At 38.9% G+C, this 20,421-nt stretch overlaps 1 protein-coding gene across 1 annotated transcript in view; it reads left to right on the top strand.

The window, feature by feature from the left end:
* The window catches only part of NUP133 (nucleoporin 133), a 62,082-nt gene that overhangs the window by 32,716 nt on the left and 8,945 nt on the right, over positions 1-20,421 (top strand). The window contains exons 15-24 of the mRNA XM_081824241.1: positions 4,055-4,279; positions 8,447-8,569; positions 9,127-9,226; positions 9,911-10,162; positions 10,761-10,894; positions 12,733-12,891; positions 13,692-13,827; positions 17,592-17,710; positions 18,662-18,742; positions 19,486-19,550. Coding sequence (XP_081680367.1) covers positions 4,055-4,279; positions 8,447-8,569; positions 9,127-9,226; positions 9,911-10,162; positions 10,761-10,894; positions 12,733-12,891; positions 13,692-13,827; positions 17,592-17,710; positions 18,662-18,742; positions 19,486-19,550 — 1,394 coding nt within the window. The remainder of the gene's footprint in view (positions 1-4,054; positions 4,280-8,446; positions 8,570-9,126; positions 9,227-9,910; positions 10,163-10,760; positions 10,895-12,732; positions 12,892-13,691; positions 13,828-17,591; positions 17,711-18,661; positions 18,743-19,485; positions 19,551-20,421) is intronic.

Below are 20,421 nucleotides of genomic sequence, written 5' to 3'. Positions count from 1 at the left end.
AGGAGGATGTGCATACTGGGATGGAAGGAGTTCATGCCTTAATATGCCACACCAAGCACACACTAATTTATCAGAGGGTTGAGAGAGCCATGGAGCAGGAGCAGTTGTCGTATCTCTTGGCACAGCCTCCCCAGGCTTCAGAAACCCTGCTGGAGTCATTCAACTCTTGGAGGCAGTGTCCATTGCAAGGTAATATCTAGCTGGATCTAAAAATCCCATTCTGGCTATACATTTATGTTTGAGTTACCTTTAATATTTTAGAGCATATTATTGTTAATTATTATTAATGTAAATAATTGTATAACCAGATACTTGTATCTAAAGAAATACTTTTTTTTTTTAAGATTTTATTTATTTATTTGTCAGAGAGAGAGAGAGAGCACGAGCAGGGGGAGGGGCAGAAGGAGAGGCAGGCTCCCCGCTGAGCAGGGACCCTGATGTGGGACTCGATCCCAGGACCCCGGGATCATGACCTGAGCCGAAGGCAGAGGCTTAACAGCTGAGCCACCCAGGCGCCCCTAAGGAAATACTTCTGAATATGAGGCTCTCCTCAAGCCAGACTCTGTGCCAACGAGGCCATATCTCGTGCTAAAGGGGATGAGAATTAATACCCAGGCCTCAGGACAGTCCCTTTGCCTCCGGTTTTCTGGCACTGAGGGAAGCATATGTCCTCACACGTAGTGCGGAGAGGCTTAGAGGCAGGGTGTTACCGTGCTTCTCTTTGTCATGGGGCCTGAGCGATGTTCATGGGTAGACATCACTTCACGGGCAGTGCTGCCGCGCTGAGGCAAGCAGAATTCCCTCATGTAAAAACTACATTTTCAATATTTGTGAGGGAACCAGGAGGAGAATTCAAATCAGAAAAGACAATGCAACTCTTATTTTAAAATAACCAGGTGAACAGGGTGAATGAATAAACTAAGACAGATTGATCCAGCAACCTATTCCATGGTCTTAAAAATAATGAGGAAAAAAAAAGTGTATCTAAATGTGTTGTGAAAAAATAAGATGCTATCAAAACAAGGTACAAAACAATATATATAGTGTGACCCCTTTGTGTTAAAAAAAAGTCTCCTAGCATTATGAATGCCACAAAAGCATATAAAGATAGCAGGGAAATTTAACTGCACCTCCAGTAGGGAATGGGCTGGGGACTTTTACCTCTCTATACTATTAAGTTTTCTAACCATGTGCAAGCCAGGCTCTCCGCTTTCGCCATGGACAGTGTGGTGGAGAGATTTCCAGAATGGTGACCTACCACAATCTTGGTCACTTCTCCCTTTATCTTGTGTTCTGTGAAGGAAAAGCAGGAGGACTCTTTCAGACTGCCCTAGCTAGGTAGCCTGCATTGTAGCTCTCAGAGTCATGAAAGGTTGTAACTAATATCCCAAAACAGGCAGCTAGCACTGGGAAAGCCCATGTGGTTTTTCCCACGATTTTCCAAGGTTCTTCGTTTCTAGGGTGTTGCTTTATTATCAAAGGAATTAAGAGAGCAGATCTTGCAGTTGAGCAGGTAAGAATCACACCTGTCTTTTCAAAGGTAGCAGGTACATTGAGCTTTAGGAGTGTCACAGAGGTCTAGAACCCTCTATTCGAGGACTGTTTAAACACTGAGCGGATGCCCCCTCTGCACCCCCATGCCAGCTTAGTCAGGGTTGGCTGGGAGCTTAGTGCCAGAGTCACTCCTGCAGGCTGCTAGGCATAGACCTTCAAATCCTGCCTTCTTGCACATCCCAGTTGAGTCTTCCCCTTCACAGAAGCCTCTTTGATACCCCTAACTCACTGATGGTTGCTGTTTTACAGAGTAGAATTCATCAGGTTTAAGTTCTCCTGCTCTAACTACAGACTAACAAATGGATCATGAGTCTACACCCTCACTGCATACAGGGCCCCTTGGGGTCTGGCTTGAGGAACGACTTTAAAGGGACCAGTGTGAGTGAAATAATGCCAGGAATCTGATAGGGTTCCAGTTCTCTTTGCAACATGGGGAATCAAAGGTGGCAAACCAAGTACAGCTGAGGGTTCTGGTGTCCACATTATACCACGCAAGCCCTGCACTGTTGATTGAGCCTCAGGGGGAGTAGCGTGCCTTTGTTAAATGTTTTGTATTGTTCTCTTTCATGGGTCAGAGCTTCACACCCTCTTTCCTGGCTTTGGTATTCATTTGGGATGGTAGATGATGTTCCTGAGAGCCTTGAGGTCTGACCTACAGTATTATCCTTCATTCTGGCCCCAGTTTATCAGACCCACTCTCTTTTGGTTGTATTCTCTGAAGGAAGGGTTCACGTGTGCTGTCCTCTTAGTCGATAGTCTTTATATATAATTGCTGTAGATTCTCAGAAGTCAGGGTGCAGCTTTTCTTTGAGCAGTTTCATGAGTGAATTCAGCAGCAAAGTGGCAAGAAATGGTTCTCCAGCCAAGAGAGGTCATGTTCATCCTCTTATTGTCCAGATTCTCTACTCACAGTGGTAGTCAGTGAGAGGTGCTGCTGGGTGTGGCACCCTGGGCACACAGCATTTTCATGTCAGGTCACAGTGTAGAAACCATCTTCTCGGGTGCCTGGGTGGCTCAGTCGGTTAAGCGTCTCTCTTTGTTCAGGTCAGGATCTCAGGGTCCTGGGATCGAGCCCCACATCAGGCTCTCTGCTCAGCGGAGAAGCCTGCTTCTCTCTCTCTCCCTCTGCTCCTCCCCCTGCTTGTGCTCTCTCTCTGTCTCTGTCAGATAAATAAAATCTTCAAAAAAGAAAAGAACAGTCTTCTCTCATTAAAAAAAATGAAAGAGCATTTTTCCACAGAGAAAAAGGGAAAAGACCCACGAATGTCATCTTTTATTTTTTGTTTTCAGTTGGCTGATATTGCAGTTTTTGTTCTTTTTTTTTTTTTTTAAAGATTTTATTTATTTTTTTGACAGAGAGAGACACAGCAAGAGAGGGAACACAAGCAGGGGGAATGGGAGAGAGAGAAGCGGGCTCCCTGCTGCGGGGCTTGATCCCAGGACCCCAGGATCATGACCTGAGCTGAAGGCAGACGCCTAACGACTGAGCCACCCAGGCGCCCCACAGTTTTTGTTCTTGACACGCGTGTGTGAACCACACTTCCAAGACACAAGTTGTTTTGGCTTTTCACTGTAATTACCTCTTGTTTCTCCATGGTTCTGATGATTGTTGTATGGGAAGCAGCCTTCTCCTGGGGCTTCCCATTTACACACTATAGGGCTATCTTTATACTTTAAAAAAAAAGAAGAAAAAAGACCGTCACTAACCTCATGGGGGATTTGCAGAAAACCATTTTAGCCCATTTAGCAAAAGGTAGAGTCCTTATTATTTTCTTAAGCTCATTGTAATAAAATAAATTAATTCAGAAAAAAAAAAGTTTTCTAACCATGTGTGTTTTTCACCCATGTCAGTAGGACTTCTCTGGGGATTTGGGGCATTGTTTATTTTGTTTACTGTGTACTTTATTTAAAATAAACCTCAACATACAAAAATCAAGTCACTCAGTAATAAAGTGTAGAAGAGTATTCAGTATTTACATGTGTCTCTTGGCTTCTTCCTAGTTGGGTGTTAACACTTTATCAGATGAGAAAGCTAAGAAGAACTCCCAGAGTAACACATCAGAAATGGGCATCAGGCACAGGTAGTAGTGCAGAGGATTAAAGACTCTCCCACCCTTCCCATGACTTTAAGGTTCTGGAAATTAATCGCTAAAGATGGAGACTGCTGAGTGTCTAGTTCACAAAGATCTAGAATCTTGGGGAGTTAGGTAGAAAAGAGCAATTTTACGCTTTTGATAACCATAAATAATGAGAAATAAGATAGAGTAGTGGAATGACCCTAATCTCAGAAGAGGAACATCTATACTTTGTTATAGGTGCTAGTGGCTCGTGTGTGTGTGTGTGTAAAATGGTGGAAAGGAGAAGATAGCTGAGGAACTTTCTTGGGGACACCTAAGGCCAACAGCTCTGTACCCATTGTGCTTCTGGTGGGGATAAGCCTGCATTATTTCGTGTGTTACTGTAAATGTTTCCTAAGAACATGTGTTTGTATTTTCCCCAGGTTGGCTTATTTGGACGTCTTGGCACTTTTGCAGTAAGAGGGATGCCCATGGCAACTCGACTGTTGCTCTGTGAGCATGCAGAAAAGTTATCAGCCGCCATTGTTCTCAAGAACTACCACTCCAGGCTCTCGGACCTGCTGAACACAGCAATAATGATTGCTTTAAACAAGAGGGACTGTGAAATCCCATCCAACCTGACTCCAGCAGATGTCTTTTTTAGAGAAGTAAGAGGAGTTCTTTTGCCTTTAATGTGGCTTCGTAGAGCTATGCCATTTGCTGATCATGCCTCGAACAGGGAAAAGATTGAGCACAAAAAAAATCTCATTGAAATTTTAAATAGGACTCCATGTTTATTTAGCACATTCCCTGTAAGTTAGAGCTTGCAAAATTGACTAAGTCTTCTCTACTGTCTGCTGGATGTTTTCTTTTTGCCTCTCCGAATCCACTCTTGACGCTGCCCCCTCTAGAGGGCATCTCGTCAGTGGGTTCCTTTGCCCTCCTGTTGTCTTTGATAACGGTGACGCAGTATCAGGCCGGGAGTGGTTATCTGTTATTATTTGTTCTATCAGTTATTCCCCCAGCCTCGTTCCTTCCCTGCTTCCACTGCAGTTTACAGGGCCTTCTGTCAGAGACTGAGGCTTCTCGCTGGCTGCTCTCCATGTTTCCAGTACTGCTTCCGCCCAGTGCCCCGTCACGCCCGGCCTTCGTAGTGGCTCCCCTCTTGCTGGCCCTGGATGCTGCACCTTCCTCTGTAGATCCCCTGGCCCCTGCCAGCACCACCACAAACGGGCCCTTCACTAAACTCTGCTCACTACCTGCTAGGATCCTACTATCTACCTTGCTTTTAAAATCAGGTTTATTTTCCAAGGGAAAGAAAAACCTGCTGTAAACATCAGAGGAAGAAAAGATTAAGATGCTGGTCAGCTGGTGGCAGCTGACTATTGTGATAATAACATACAGCTCTTGTTCTTGTGCAACTTCTTACAACCTCATGCAGGGGCAGGGGAGACTTTACTCCCTCCCTATAATTGTTTTTTACATTTGGGGAACTTTTAACTCTATTTGGTCAGTTTCATTTTTATTTCCTTCCTACCACAGTCTAGCTATAATCTAGCATCTAACAGGCTATGCCAAGAAGTCCTTTTTTCTTCTTAATACAGTTGACCCTTGAACAACATGCCAATACCCTTGCACAGTGGAAAATCTGTGTATAACTTCTGACTCTCCAAAAACTAACTACTGGGGCGCCTGGATGGCTCGGTTGTTAAGCGTCTGCCTTCGGCTTGGGTCATGATCCCAGGGTCCTGGGATCGAGCCCCGCATTGGGCTCCCCACTCTGCGGGAAGCCTGCTTCTCCCTCTCCTGCTCCCCCTGCTTGTGTTCCCTCTCTCACTCTCTCTGTCAAATAAATAAAATCTTTAAAAAAAAAAACTACTAGTAGCTTACTGTTGACCAGAAGCCTTACCAATAGTTAAATCAATACACATTTTGTATGTTATATACAGTATTACATACTGTATTCTTACAATAAAGTAAAGGAAATGTTAAAATTTACATAAGGGGCGCCTGGGTGGCTCAGTTGGTTAAGCGACTGCCTTCGGCTCAGGTCATGATCCTGGAGTCCTGGGATCGAGTCCCGCATCGGGCTCCCTGCTCGGCAGGGAGTCTGCTTCTCCCTCTGACCCTCCTCCCTCTCATGCTCTCTGTCTCTCATTCTCTCTGTCTCAAATAAATAAATAAAGTCTTTAAAAAAAATAATAAAATAAAAAAAAATAAAATTTACATAAGGAAGAGAAAATAAATTCACAGTACTGAATTCACAGTACCGTACTGTATCGAAAAAAATACGTGCATCAGTGGGCCCATGCAGTTTAAACCTGTGTTGTTTAAGGGCCAGCTATGTTTCATGTACTGTAACCTAAAAATAATTTAAGACCCTGAACTATGTTCAGGTTTTCTGTTGAATCCATAAATGTATTTAGTTCTAAGAATGCCTGTTCTTATATATTTGGGTTAGTTTTTTGTCTAAGGGTGTAAGGCAAAGCACTTTTTTGTTTTATTTTGTTGTTGTTTTTTAAATATAGGAAATATCCCCAAAATCTGAATGAAAGAAAGAAAAACAGTTTACCTCAAATTCCGTGATCTAACCAATCTGAAAGGAATCTGTGCAAAGCCCTCACTCCCCCACCTCCAGCCAAGCTTACAGACAAAACTCATAGGTGTCTGCACTTGGCCCTAACTCTTTGTTGTGTAAGAAGGGGAGGAGAGTGATGGTGTCAGAAATAGAAGTGGGCAAAGAAGGGCTAATAGAGGAGAAGGTCACCTACATATTGGATAAGAGTACTATTTGGGAGGGAGAGGTTATCTCATGCCAGAGCTTGTCCGAAGTAGTGAGGGCTATCCCTAAAACCCTGCAGGAGAACTGTCCAAGTTAACTGTTGGGAGTGTCAGGTGTTGGGGTCAGTCCAGGGAAAGGTGAAAAGGTCCTGGGATTCTGGGGAGATGGGAATAGTAGGGAATGCATCCTTAAGGTCTAAGACAGTGAAGTACATGGTGGAGGGTGGAATAGTGGGGAGAAGGGTGTATGGATTGGGGACGATGGGGTGGATAGGGAAGACTGCTTCATTGATAATTCTGAGATCCTGAGCAAGTCTGTAAGAACCGTCTGGCTTTTTGACTGGAAGGATTAGAGTACCGTAAGGAGAGTTAGTAGGTTTATTTGAGGAAAGGAATTTGGAAATGAGGGTTGTAAGCCTCTCAGGGCCTCAGGTTTGAGAGGCTATTGGGGTTTGAAGGGGAAAAGGTAGGATCCTTAAGGTGTATAGATTCCTTTCACAATCACACTGTTGTAACTTTTGTGTTCTTTTTTGGTCTTTGTTCATACATAATTTTACATGGCAAAGCAAATTTTTAAAAAAAGTTACTAACAAATTATTTGAAAGAATTGAGTAAGAGCCTGATTCCTTTTTCTGCATTTGGATCCAAGTGGAAAGCATACTAGTTAATTCAGTATACCTGCATTTTCCAGTTAACTGGAAAAAAAAAAAAAGGATCTGGAAATTATCAGTTGGATACATAATTCATGAGTAGTACCTTAGGAATATGATAGAACAAAACCAAAAATGTGATTGGTTCTTCAAAAGAACGCTCCATATGGAAAATGGTAATGTTTAAGACTATTTACATCACCATTTATCTTAATTCCTCATGACGTTTACTGGTCTTAAGTTTCCTTTGGGGTGTAGTTCTGAATCTTAGGGTTCCATAGAGTTAACTGCTTAAGGGATAGACTGTTGGGTCAGCATAAATAGTATTTGAAACCACTGAGTACGTAACTTTCTCGTGGTGAAGGTGTTTAGCAATTTATTTGACATTTTATTTGCTTTATATATATATATATTTTTTTTTTTTAAGATTTTATCTATATGTCAGAGAGAGAGATCACAAATAGGAGGAGCGGGAGAGGGAGAAGCAGGCTCCCTGCTGAGCAAGGAGCCCAATGCGGGACTTGATCCCAGGACCCTAGGATCATGACCTGAGCTGAAGGCAGATGCTTAACCTGAGCCACCCAGGCATCCCTGCTTTTATATTTCCTGCTTTTTTATGTCATACATGCTTTCTTACCATTTTCACATTAGCGATATTAAGAAATTCTTACATTTAATCTTGGAAATTAAATGAGCCAAAAGTCTCTTGCTGGGGCTATTAGGATGCCTTTGACTAACACCTGAAATAGAAAAGGAATAACAGGGTTTAAAAGATGATTTTGTTTGGGCCATATTTTGCATATGCATATGTCTTGTTCCTTCAACTAGCTTATAAGCATAAGGGCAGCAAACCTCATTTCTGTTATTTCTTTGCATGCCCAATTATATGCAAACTCTAAATGTATTAAGTAAATATCCACTTAATAAAGGGGGGAAAGTTTAACCATGGGCTGAAACTGGAAACAGGTGTTTCAGTGCTTAAAGAATATTTTTGCATCATTACCTTCATGTGTTAATAATGACAAAAAAATTAGAAAAGAACAGAAGTTATATACATTTGACTCTTGAACAATGCGGGGGGTTAAGGGTGCTGACCCCCCAAGCAGTCAGAGTGTTTTAAAAAATCATAAAGAAGAGAAAATAAATTTACTGTATCTATCAAAAAACATCCACGTGTAAGTGGATGCATGCGGTTCAAACCTTGTTGCTCAAGGATTCCTTGAACAATATTTTCTCTTTCTACTTCCTTTTAAATTTATTTTCACCATCAGCTGTTTTATTCTGGCTAATGAGCTGAGGGTATTCCTTGATGAGAAAAGCCCCTTGAGTAGATTCTGGGCAGTTGTAATTATTACCATCACCATAATTTTTGTTTTAAGTATTGCCTTCTCTGTACTTCCCCAGGTGTCCCAGGTAGACACCGTCTGTGAGTGCTTACTAGAGCATGAGGAGCAGGTCTTAAAGGATACATCATTGGAATCTGTTGAATGGGCTGAGGTGGTCATCAATGTGAACAGTATTCTCAAGGTACAAAATTACAGTGAAGATTTCAGCAAATCAAAGACCAGAGTGTGGATAGAAGAGAAAGTGGTTTCCATATTCCTATTCTGTATCGCCAGTAATTTATAAGTGTTTAGCACTTAATTCTAAAAATTTAGAAAAATGCCATTTTATTAATCAGCCAAACATTTTGAATGTTTGCCTTGTGCATATTAAGTGTCTATGATCCTGAGTTCTGTTTGGTAAAATAAACCTTTTATTTGGAGAAGGATATATATATATCATTACAAATGTATTAATGTTATACTAACTAAATAAATCACTCAAATGCTTACTGTTTATATTACTGATTAAAATGTTCCATTTAATCTTAGCTAATGGTCTTTATAGCAATGGTTTCCCTACTCTGGTTACTATAGTTTTCCAAAATTGAAATTAAATTTCAATGCAGAAAGAACCAAAAAGTAATTTTGCAGACCTGTGCCGAGTATTTTTTAGTATTAATAGACTTTGGTGTTTGAAATTACCTTTAAAAATACTGGGATTCATCGCTTTCTGCATATGCTGTCACATTGTTTTTCTAGGACATGCTACAAGCTGCTAGTCATTATCGACAAAATAGAAACTCCTTATATAGAAGAGAAGAACCACTAGAACAGGAACCTGAATATATTCCTTGGACAGGTGAGATTGCAAGCACTGAGCCCAAATATACTGATTTATTATTAGCAGTCATTCAAAATATATTCCTGATGACCGATTTTTGGAAGCTGTATTACTCCATTAGTGTAGATTTATAAGTGAAATGAAAAATAAGTGCTATCTCCAGAATGAGCAATTCTTGTGAAAATTGCTTTATTCCCTTGAATAATTTATAGATCTCTCTATAATGTATTTCACTAGTACTTATTATGTGTCCACTAGATTTTATTTACTTATTTATTTTTTAAGTAATCGCTACCCCCAACGAGGGGCTTGAGCTTATGACCCCAGGATCAAGAGTCGCATGCTCTAGTGACTGAGGCAGCCAGGCGCTCCATGTCTTCTAGATTTTAGGGCATATAGTTATTCAAAGAAGCAGGTCCTGGCTCTGGAGGTGCTGACTATATTTAATGTTGATTTAATACAAAAAAGTAGGTGGAGCAGCATTAAAGGGATTTAGAAGGAAAAAGGATCATGTTTACCTGGCTTTGTTGAGGAAGTCTCCCATATAGAAGATGGGATTTGAGCAGGACAGAGAGGTATCAGCTGAAACCCTATTTGATTTATTTTTCCAGCAGCAGTGAGGTGATAGTATTTAGGCAGTTGGTCTTTCCCTTAGCCAGTATAGAACCCTTACTTACCGTATTACTTTGTGTGATTTCACAGCAACAAGTGGTCCTTCAGGCATCCGAACAGTAATAGAACGCCAGCATGGAATTGTCCTGAAAGTGGTTTATCCTCAAGCAGACAGCAACCTCCGAAACATTCTGACAGAGCAGCTGGTAGCACTGATTGATTGCTTCCTGGATGGTTATGTTTCCCAGCTGAAGTCTCTGGACCGATCTGGTGATCAAGAAAGATATAACAGTCTGGAAATGGAATACCTACAGAAAAGATCAGATCTCTTATCTCCACTTCGTAAGTGCATGGTATTTAGCCAGGGCCATGGGTCTTTAAATTTGCAGAACGGATGAAGGAGTCAAATCATTAATGCAGCGTATTCAGTGTACTATCATTCATCCAACCATAACCAAGAACTTAAAGCATATATGTACAGCTTTCTGTGTTCATTTGTTCAACCTTGTTTTCAAAACTTCCCAGGTACAAGTACCATGCTGAAGAGGATTTGAAAAGGTAAATTAGCAACAGATGGAGACTGCCCTCCAAGAGCTTGTCATCTGAGACCTTTACACGAATAACTAGTCTGCCCAGTAGAGCATGATGAAGGCTGTTCAGCAAAGGACATGTTCTTTTCATAGTTAGGATGAGGAGGAGGGGTTGTACACATGGGAAGGGAATAGCTTCATAGGTAGGCAGGAACAAAAAGGATTAAATTTGCCTCTTTAATGAATTTATGTGGATTATGAAACTAAATGCCAGTAACTGGAAGGATTTCTATTCCATTATTTTTAGAGTATGGTATGAGTTAAAGGTAAAATTTCATGTAATATTTTTTATCACGTATTAAGTTTTCACTGACAGGATTTTTTTTTTCCATCTGTTCTCATTTTTACAGTCACACTAGGCCAGTACCCGTGGGCTGCTTCATTAGCAGAAAAGTACTGTGACTTTGATATCTTAGTACAGATGTGTGAGCAGACTGACAACCAGACCAGACTCCAGCGCTACATGACCCAATTTGCCGATCAGGTAGGTAATGAACGCTGGGGACGTAGGCAGTAGATCCTGTAGTAGGTTTTACCATTTTAAATCTTACTTGGGTTTTTAGGAAGATAATATACAATCTTTTTGCAGTTAACTTAGATACTAATTTGTGCATTGTTTCTTTGTAAATTGGCAGACATTTCCAAATATTATTGAAACATTCTTTGACCTTTGAAGAATGTGTTAAAACTTTAATTTCTATTCTGATATTTCCAGTTATAATTAAAAGTAAATAGACGAATATTGGGAGAGTTTTAAAACTTTGAAAAAAGATCTTGGGAGCACAGGATGCTGCAGCTTTTGGAGAGCTCAGCTTTCCTCGGTTGACATCATGCTTATTTTTTTTAAAAAGTTCTCATTATGACACTCTCTAGATGAATTATAGTTGCTTCTTAAAGCCACTTTATTCAGTCAGTTGATCTTCATGTAAAAACTGATTTTTTTCCTACTATAAAAGTGACATTGTATAAAATTCAGAAAACCTTTAAACCAGAAAATTTTAAAAGTCACTCACAATTTCACCACCCAGAGAGAACCCTTTTTATCATTTGGTTTATATTGTTCTAGTCTTTTCACTGTATAATATTACAAACATGTTTTGCCAGTTGCTTATTTCCCTTAATATATCACAAATATTTGTCCTTATCATTAAGTATTTCACAACAATGTTTTTGATGCTGTTATGGTATATTGTGAACTTGGTGTAACTTACCATATTTGACCAGGGCCTGATTGTTGGACACGGCTTATTTAGTATTTCACAATAGTGCTTAAGTAAATATTTTTGTGCCCATCATGATTTTTATCCTTTTTGTGGATTCTAGCCCTTTGTCAACATTTTCCATCCATTTTAGCATTCTTTTATTTTCTTTAATATGTTTAGTAATTATTTAAAAATCCTTCTGTGCTACCTCCAAAATCTGATCATTGTCCAGTCTGGTTCTGTTGTCTACTTACTAGTCATATTTTTCTGCTTTTTATGTCTTGTACTTTTTTGTTTTATTTTGGATATTGTATATAAAGGAACCTTAAAGGTGGAAATGAATGCTATTTTTCTCTGGGGAGGCAGATAGGGTGAGAGGCAGGTCACTTGATTCATCAAGAATAGAGGTGGGCCAAGGCTTAGTTGTGGCTTTTGTTATATTCATTTCATTTCTGGTTTCGAAGTCTTGTGGGATTGGTATGTTCGTTGAAGAATTCCTTCTTTAGTGGAAACATCTCTTACATACTGTGTGACTGTAGGACATTTTAGTCTTCCTTTCCACCCTAGGCTTCCATACTTAACCCCAGCATTCAGCAGACGTCTGATGGGAAAAACCAGCTAGGCATTGAGGGCCTCTCTAGATTCCTATTTATCATGCCAGTCTGCATGGCCTTCTGGCACAGAATTCAATCCTTGAGAATCTTTCGTTCTGCACTGTCACATAGAACTTTCTGTGACACTGGAGATCTTACTCATATATTCTATGATAGGACATAGGGCCATTGAGCACTTGAAATGTGACTGTGACTGAGGAACTGAATTTTAAAATTTTAACTAAGTTTAAACAGCTACATGTAGCTAATGGCTACCATACCACACCACGCACATCTAAAGTTTACATGATCTTGAGCAAGATCCCCTTTCTGAATCTGAATTCCTCATTTATTAAATGAGATGACTAAGTTTTTTTTAAGGCCCTACCATATAGAAAATAAGTATTTAAGGATTTCTGTTCTGCAATCTAAGACCTTTGAAAAAAATTAATATTTTATTATAAGAAATATACTTTTTAAAACTGTATTACTGAATATTACTGGATTCTTTGCCCTGTTATTTGTAGAATTTTTCAGACTTCCTCTTCCGTTGGTATCTGGAGAAAGGAAAGCGAGGCAAATTATTATCTCAGCCCATTTCTCAGCATGGAGAGTTGGCGAATTTTTTGCAGGCTCATGAACATCTCAGCTGGTTACATGAAATTAACAGCCAAGAATTAGAAAAGGTAAGAAGGATTGAGTTACATGGAGCAGATTTAGGCAATTTTTTACTTGATTAGTGTAGTTTAGTGATTAAAATACTATTTAGAGATTATTTTATTATTTATTTTTTTAAAGATTTTATGTATTTGACAGAGACAGCGAGAGAGGGAACACAAGCAGGGGGAGTGGGAGAGGGAGAAGCAGGCTTCCCGATGCAGGGCTCCATCCCAGGACCCCGGGATCATGACCTGAGCTGAAGGCAGACACTTAACAACTGAGCCACCCAGGTGCCCCTAGAGATTATTTTAAATATGTATCTCCTATTCTCTGACATAATTTAAATAAAGTGTTCTTTTTTATTTATGATGGCATTGCCATTACTTTTAATGTCTCAATAAAAAAAGTACCTTTTGTGATTTGACTACTATTACAGTAAAGCACAAAAATTTTATTAATGTGTAAATAACAGTCTGTGGCCTTTTTTTTATGAGTATTTTCTTAGAAATGTTCAAATTATGAGTAAAAACAGCACCCTAATTAGTTTTAAAGTTTGTCCTTGACAAGATGTTGAAGTGAATATATAATTGTTATAGAACAAATGTTTTATACATGTTTCTTTTCTCAGTAATTAGTGTGGCTGGTTAATATTTTATTGAGTAATTACTCTCGGTATATAGTACCAGTCAGGTTTAGGTTTGCTAGTATTGGATCTGATCTTTCATTGGTATCAGTAAGGGGGGGAAACAATTTTGGGTTGTACTTAATATTTCAACTTGAATTAATACTCAGGATCTTACCATTTTTCATATTTTGTTTATTGTAGGCTCATGCAACACTTCTGGGTTTGGCAAACGTGGAAACTCATTACTTTGCAAAGAAAAAAACCCTTCTTGGTTTGAGTAAATTGGCTGCATTGGCTTCAGACTTTTCAGAGAATATGCTGCAAGAAAAAATTGAAGGTAAAAGAAAGGATTTGAACATCAGTCATGCTATCAATGAACTCTGTGCATTCCTATTATCATTTAATAGGGTTCATTAGACATAGGACCTGTCTCTCCTTTAAGAGGAGTGATTTCAGTGTCGTTAGACCCTTACTCAAGTATGTTTTTTGGGATTCTGTTTTTTAGAGAAAACTTGTATGTTAAATAAGAATTCCTAAGAAGGATGTTATATGATTTGAAGAGTGCTCTGAGTACATCCGTAGTGATTCATATTCTAAGAACAAGAAGAACTGCAAAGAAATCTTGACCTTTACTCAGTGGGTTTTATTGTAGATAGTGGTAATTTTGAAGCTACTGGTTTCAGAATTCAAAACTTTTTGGTGTCATAATTGTATACAACTATTTTGTTATATTGTAGGTTGAGAAAATGATTGGCTATATTGTTATTTTTGAGAACCAAGGGGAAGGGAGATGAAATTTAGAAGGAAGATGAGGAAGAACCCTGTACTGCATTTGAATTGGAGATAATCAGATGGAATCATGATTGTTTAAAATTAAAGTATTTCTTGGCTCTGTTCACTGAAAAGGCCTAAAATCAGTGACACCCCAGTAGCATGAGTATACCTAGTCCTATACGTTGGCTTCTAACTACTATTTCTCAGTAAAAGGAATTGAGGATTATTGGAGAAATGATCTTGGGAAGTCTTGTTTAGCCAGAAAGCAGGGTTAATGTAGAAATGTCAACACAACAGCCTCCACTGGCCAAGTTTGGGGATAATTTGAACACCAAAAAGAATGATAGTAAAGCATTTTATTTCACCGTTTAAAAAACGTTTAAAAACAAAAAATCCATAAATCCACAGTGATACCCAAAAGGGGAGGGGTCAGTGAAATGCTTCTTTACAAAAAAAGAATACCAACTAATGTAGAATAGGACTTGGGAAGTCATCTTGCAACCATGGTGACTAATTAGTCATCAAAGGATGCTAAAACCATTGAGTTTAAGGGTTAGGGGAAGAAGATCGTGTCATGTTTTCAGAGTATTATTACACAGATCTAATAGATACCATCGTCAGCAGTGAGACAAACTCACATTACGTGCTTCCTGGAGTGATGTAATGTGGCAGTATAGAATACCACCTGTGTTACTTTCATGCTAGAAATGGTCAACCTGAATCTAACCACAAGGGAGTGATTAGATATATCCTGTTTGTGGGGCATTTTACAATATAATTGGCCCAGACTTCAAAATTCAGCAGCATGAAAGGCAAAAAAAAAGACAAGAGGCTGTTTTATTTTTTTTATTTTTTTAGAATTAGAAGTCCAATGCGCTATCCATTGTGCCACGGAGCCACCTTATTTTTTTTTATTTTTTTAAAGATTTTATTTATTTATTTGAGACAGAGAGAATGAGAGACAGAGAGCATGAGAGGGAGGAGGGTCAGAGGGAGAAGCAGACTCCCGGACGAGCAGGGAGCCTGATGCGGGACTCGATCCAGGGACTCCAGGATCATGACCTGAGCCAAAGGCAGTCGCTTAACCAACTGAGCCACCCAGGTGCCCGACAAGAGGCTGTTTTAGATTAAAGTAGCCTGAGAGCTGTGACAACCAACTACAGTGTGAGATGCTTGATCAACTCCTCAGTCATCCCCCAAATAACCAACTATGACAAACATTTTGGGGACGACTGGGGAAATGTGAACATAATATTAGATGGCATTACTCTATTTGCGTTAAATTTTTCAGACTTGATAATGATACTGTGGTTGAATGCCCTTGTTCTTAGGAGGTATATGTTAAAGTATTTAGAAATGAAATGGCATGAAAGTCTGCAACTTCTGTATTACTTAGGGGGGGAAAGCAAATAGGTAGGTTGGTAGGTAGATAGGTAGATAAAGCAAAGATGGCAAAATGTTAATAGCAGGTAACTCTAGGTATACAGTGTACACTGCATTCTTTTTTAAAATTTTCTGTAGATTCGGAATTTTTCAAAATTAAAATTGGAGGGGATCTTAGCTTATGTAGTTAGGAGTGAAGTATATGCAAATATCGGTGTTTGGTTGCAGGGCTTAGCCAGAGTCCAGCTTCTGAGGTATGGATTCTAATTATACTGCTGTCATTTTTTTCTTCGGGGAGTGGGAATAGTGGAAAGAATCTGGATGGAAATTGGAGAGATCTGGTTTCAGTTATTTTCTCCAGCTTACTAGCTTTGTGACCTTGGGTACCTTCTGAGCCTCAGTTCCTTGGCTATAAAATGGGTAGTTGTAAGGATTGGAGACACTGTTCCTTGAAAAAAAATGTTTTGCATATATTAAGTCCTTAATAAATCATTTAACTTTTAACTTTTATCATTTAACTTTTATTATTAAAATTATTATTCACTCCTTAGGAGATTCTTCAGTCTTTCATTTTTAAGTACTAGCAGTGCCTATTGTTCTAGAGAAGTGTGTATATATTCTGCAAGGTTGGCTGATAGTCTGACATGGGAAACCATATTTTAGCCTGGTCACCAGAGATAGACTATGTTAATCAAATCAAGGTTTTATTTCTTGCTTCCCCACCCACCAGAAATCGTTAGAACTCTGGTCACTGTTTTGATTTGATCACTTCTTAACTTTCACTTTCTTAAAACAGTGGGAGTATTTTCAGGTGTCAGTAATTACCTACAGACTATCAGTGTATATGGTCATAGGGAGTAGACTTTTAAAAAATAACTTACTTTCTGGTTATGTGAATAATTCCTATGGAAATTTGTAAATTACCAGGAAGAACACAATAAAAAAAAATTGTCCCTATAATCTCACTGCCTCAGAGATTACTACTGTTACTATTTTGTGTATCCTCCCAGTCTGTTTTTCTAGGTACAGAAATTGCACAAAAATGATTTGTTTGATTGTTATAAAATTAGGATCACATGGAGTGATGTCAGTATTTGAGCATATTTGTGCTTTGGTCACTGTACGTTGCTGTGACCGCTGTGTTTATGAGGCTGCATGGCAATTCTCGATCCTTTTCCCCTGCAGCCCAGCACACTTCCCTGGGCAAAGCCTGGGAATGGACTGCAGCCTGGATAGCCTCACCCCGTCACCTCATCCTGTTGAGATTACCATTGCTAGTTAGGTTTGGTGCATAAACTTCCAGGTTTTGTTTTTCCTGGAATATATTCATGGTGGCTTTTAAATGGATCATTTCCCTTAGTGAAAGATTATATTAGAAACTCTGGTGGGAGTTACTGAGTTACCATAAAATGGGACTGGGTGACCCCCGATTTGAGGGACTTGTGCCTGATGAAGTAGCCATCTGTTCTACAACTCCTTCAAACAGTAGAGTGTTATTTTCATAGCTCTTCTCTCCCCTCCTATTTCTGGTGACTGTGATTGTTTATATGATTTGAATCGAATATGTTTTAACATCAGAAATCAAAAGTTAGCAGAATTAATAACATTTTAAGATCACCAAGTACTGATGAGATTACCTTTAGAGATGTTCCTCTTTTTTTTTTAAATTTAGATTTGTTTTTTTTTTTTAAAGATTTTATTTATTTATTTGAGACAGAGAGAATGAGAGAGAGAGAGCACATGAGAGGGGGGAGGGTCAGAGGGAGAAGCAGACTCCCTGCCGAGCAGGGAGCCCGATGCAGGACTCGATCCTGGGACTCCAGGATCATGACCTGAGCTGAAGGCAGTCGCTTAACCAACTGAGCCACCCAGGCGCCCCTAATTTAGATTTGTTTTATGATAGAAGAGTTTACTCCCCTCCCTGCCTCTCATTTTGCATTCTAGAAATGGCTGAGCAGGAGCGCTTTCTCTTGCACCAGGAGACCCTGCCTGAACAGCTGCTGGCGGAGAAACAGCTAAGTCTCAGTGCGATGCCAGTGCTGACGGCCCCTCAGCTCATCAGCGTGCGTGCTTTTCCCATCCTTGCACCGTTCCTCAGTCTCAAAACAGCATCGGTATTTCTTGAGTCAGATGGTATAGTTCCTATGAGTAGTCATCTCCCCGCTTCCTGTTTTTCTGGTAACTTTCCCCTTCCCCCAGAATAAGTTGTTAGAAGCTGCTTGAGAGCAGGATGCACATTAGCAGAAAGTAGTGGGTCAGCCTCTGCCTCCCTGTAGATCTCCACCTGTTCCTAGAGGTGCTCATGCCGGTGACCAGAAGAAAGTACTTGTATTTTCTTTTCCGGCATAGGACATGTAGGTACCGTGAGGTACAGTTCAGGCTGTTCCGTAAGAAAAATGGTTTAAGGAACTGGATTTTCATAGCCTATAAGTACCATCCTCACCCTTTTCCTTTGGAACATAACACATTCTTAAGGGCATAGCTAGGTTATGCGGCAGCCTGGGTAAGATACTGTTGTTGTTAAGTACACATGTAGCCTTAACTCTGCTTCTCTCTTTGCCTTTCAAGAAAGCATTGCAAATGCAAGAGCGAAGTAGGATCACTTTGAATTTGCTCTAATTTTATTAAAAAGAAGACAATTCAAAAACTTCAGTATTTTAGACATTACTAGTAACAGATTTCCTATAATTGAGCTCACAACGGCCTCTCCTTATATAGCATATTGCAAAGAATATGCTCAAAAGAATACTAAAATATGTATACTATCTTGAGCCTAAGAATATAAATTTACTGACATTTTAAAAGTACATATACCAAGATTTGCAAATTAATTACAGTTTATTATGAGGATAGATGGAATGTGATTTCCAAAGATGATAGTCTTCTTACTATAAAATAAAAATACCTTTGACTTACTTAAAAGACAATGACATATTATTTTCTCCATAAATTTCTCTAGTCTTGGTTATAGGATTACTTAAAATAATCCTCAACCTTATTTGAACTTTCTATAGCTGTATATATGTGAAGAAAACAGAAGAGCTAATGAATATGATTTCAAGAAAGCTTTGGACTTGCTGGAATATATTGATGAGGTAAGTAAAATCACTTGAGATGATCACAGGCAAGTATCACAATTTATATATATGGTTTTTGGTAGAACTGAATACCTATAAAAAGAGAAAAAAATACCTCTTTTAGCCAATCATGACAGTGTGTTAATTTAGAAAGACTCTCTGGTTCAGCTATTCCTAACTCTTGGAATGTGTGTAGCTCTTTAAAAAGCTGTCAGGAGATTCCCTTTCTTGATAATTCTCACACATTCCCAGATGTCTTTTTCTGTGCATGAATAAAAAACACGGCTTTTCAGAGTCCTGAGGTATTTTTTTCTCTTTCATTATTAAGTCATTATTAGTTCCTCAGTCTGATATATTGCTTTATCAATTTATTCTTCACAGTATTCACCCTAAGAGGAGCTGTTTCTCAACCTTCTTTGGGCAGGGGGGCTTTAAATGACAATTCTGTAGGTTAAATAGTTGGCCCTGCAATTGATAGATTTTTAAAATGTAGTGTATTGGCTTTTATGTTACCTTATTTAAAATCTTAACCCTTTCAAGTTTCCTGATAAAATCAGATTATCACAGAATAATCAGAAACTAATTCTCACACAGTTACTAATTGGCTTATGCTTCTGAGTATTCATGTCTTAAATTTTTTTAAATTATGAATTAAGGTAAATCAGTCGTATTTATGCAGAATTAGTTAACATAACTCAAATTTAAGCGTGTATTTTTTTAAAATCAGCACTTAATGAGGATTTTTTTGTTTTACTATAAAGGAGGAAGATGTAAATATAAATGATCTAAAACTGGAAATCCTTTGCAAAGCTCTTCAGAGAGATAAGTAAGTTCTCATAGCATGAATCTAAGCTATGGTTTTAGAAAAGGACTCTTTAGGAAGATTATGATATCCTATATCAAATGGTTTTGTAACCTAATTGTATTCTAACATAATTATAAAAATTTTATTGTGTGCATTAGTAATCTAAATTTTTCATTCAATAATTAAGGAAGAGTTTAAGGACTTAGGACCACTGGTATAATAAATCTCTATTTTTGATTTTATTTATTTGAGCGAAAGAGAGTGGGGGTGGGGTGCAGAGGGAGAAGGGGAGAAAGAGAATCTCAAGCAGGCTCCACGCCCAGTGCAGAACCCAATGTGGAGCTTAGTCCCATGACCCTGAGATCATGACCTGAGTCAGACGCTTAACCGAGACACCCAGACGCCCCTCTACTTTTGATTTTAAAATTTGGACTGTCAATTTGCACAGAAATATATATATATGTTCCTGATTTTCACAGAAGTTGGGCCAGTTCTACCAAACAAGAAGCTGCATTTTGTTTTAAATAAAAAGTTTATTAGAGTATCAGTACTCTCTTTAAGTTACTGAGACCTCTTTTTCATGATTATCTCCTTCCTGAGAAGGGAGATATCTATGGGAAATGGTGGCAAAGAAAGGTGGTGGCAGTGAAAGACTGAGAATAATCAGTTGGGGGGTTGAATTGTTTCTAGGAAAAGAATTTTAGAGAACGTGACTTGAGTGCTAACACCCTTTCCTACTTACAGTTTTCCTTTTTATATGGTGCTGAGAAATTGCAGTAGAACTATTTTTACTAAAGCATTTCTCCCTCTGATCACTCCCAAATAGTTAAAATTGTTGTTCTGTTTGGTCTTGGAGGTCACTCTCTGAAGCATCTAGCTCTGCCCACTTGAT

This window comes from Leptonychotes weddellii, chromosome 6 (genome assembly GCF_054177405.1).
Source record: "Leptonychotes weddellii isolate Sample4059 chromosome 6, ASM5417740v2, whole genome shotgun sequence".
NCBI classification, from domain to species: Eukaryota; Metazoa; Chordata; class Mammalia; order Carnivora; family Phocidae; genus Leptonychotes; species Leptonychotes weddellii.
The sequence above is the reverse complement of the archived record's forward strand: the minus strand, read 5'-3'. Positions and strand labels throughout refer to the sequence as shown.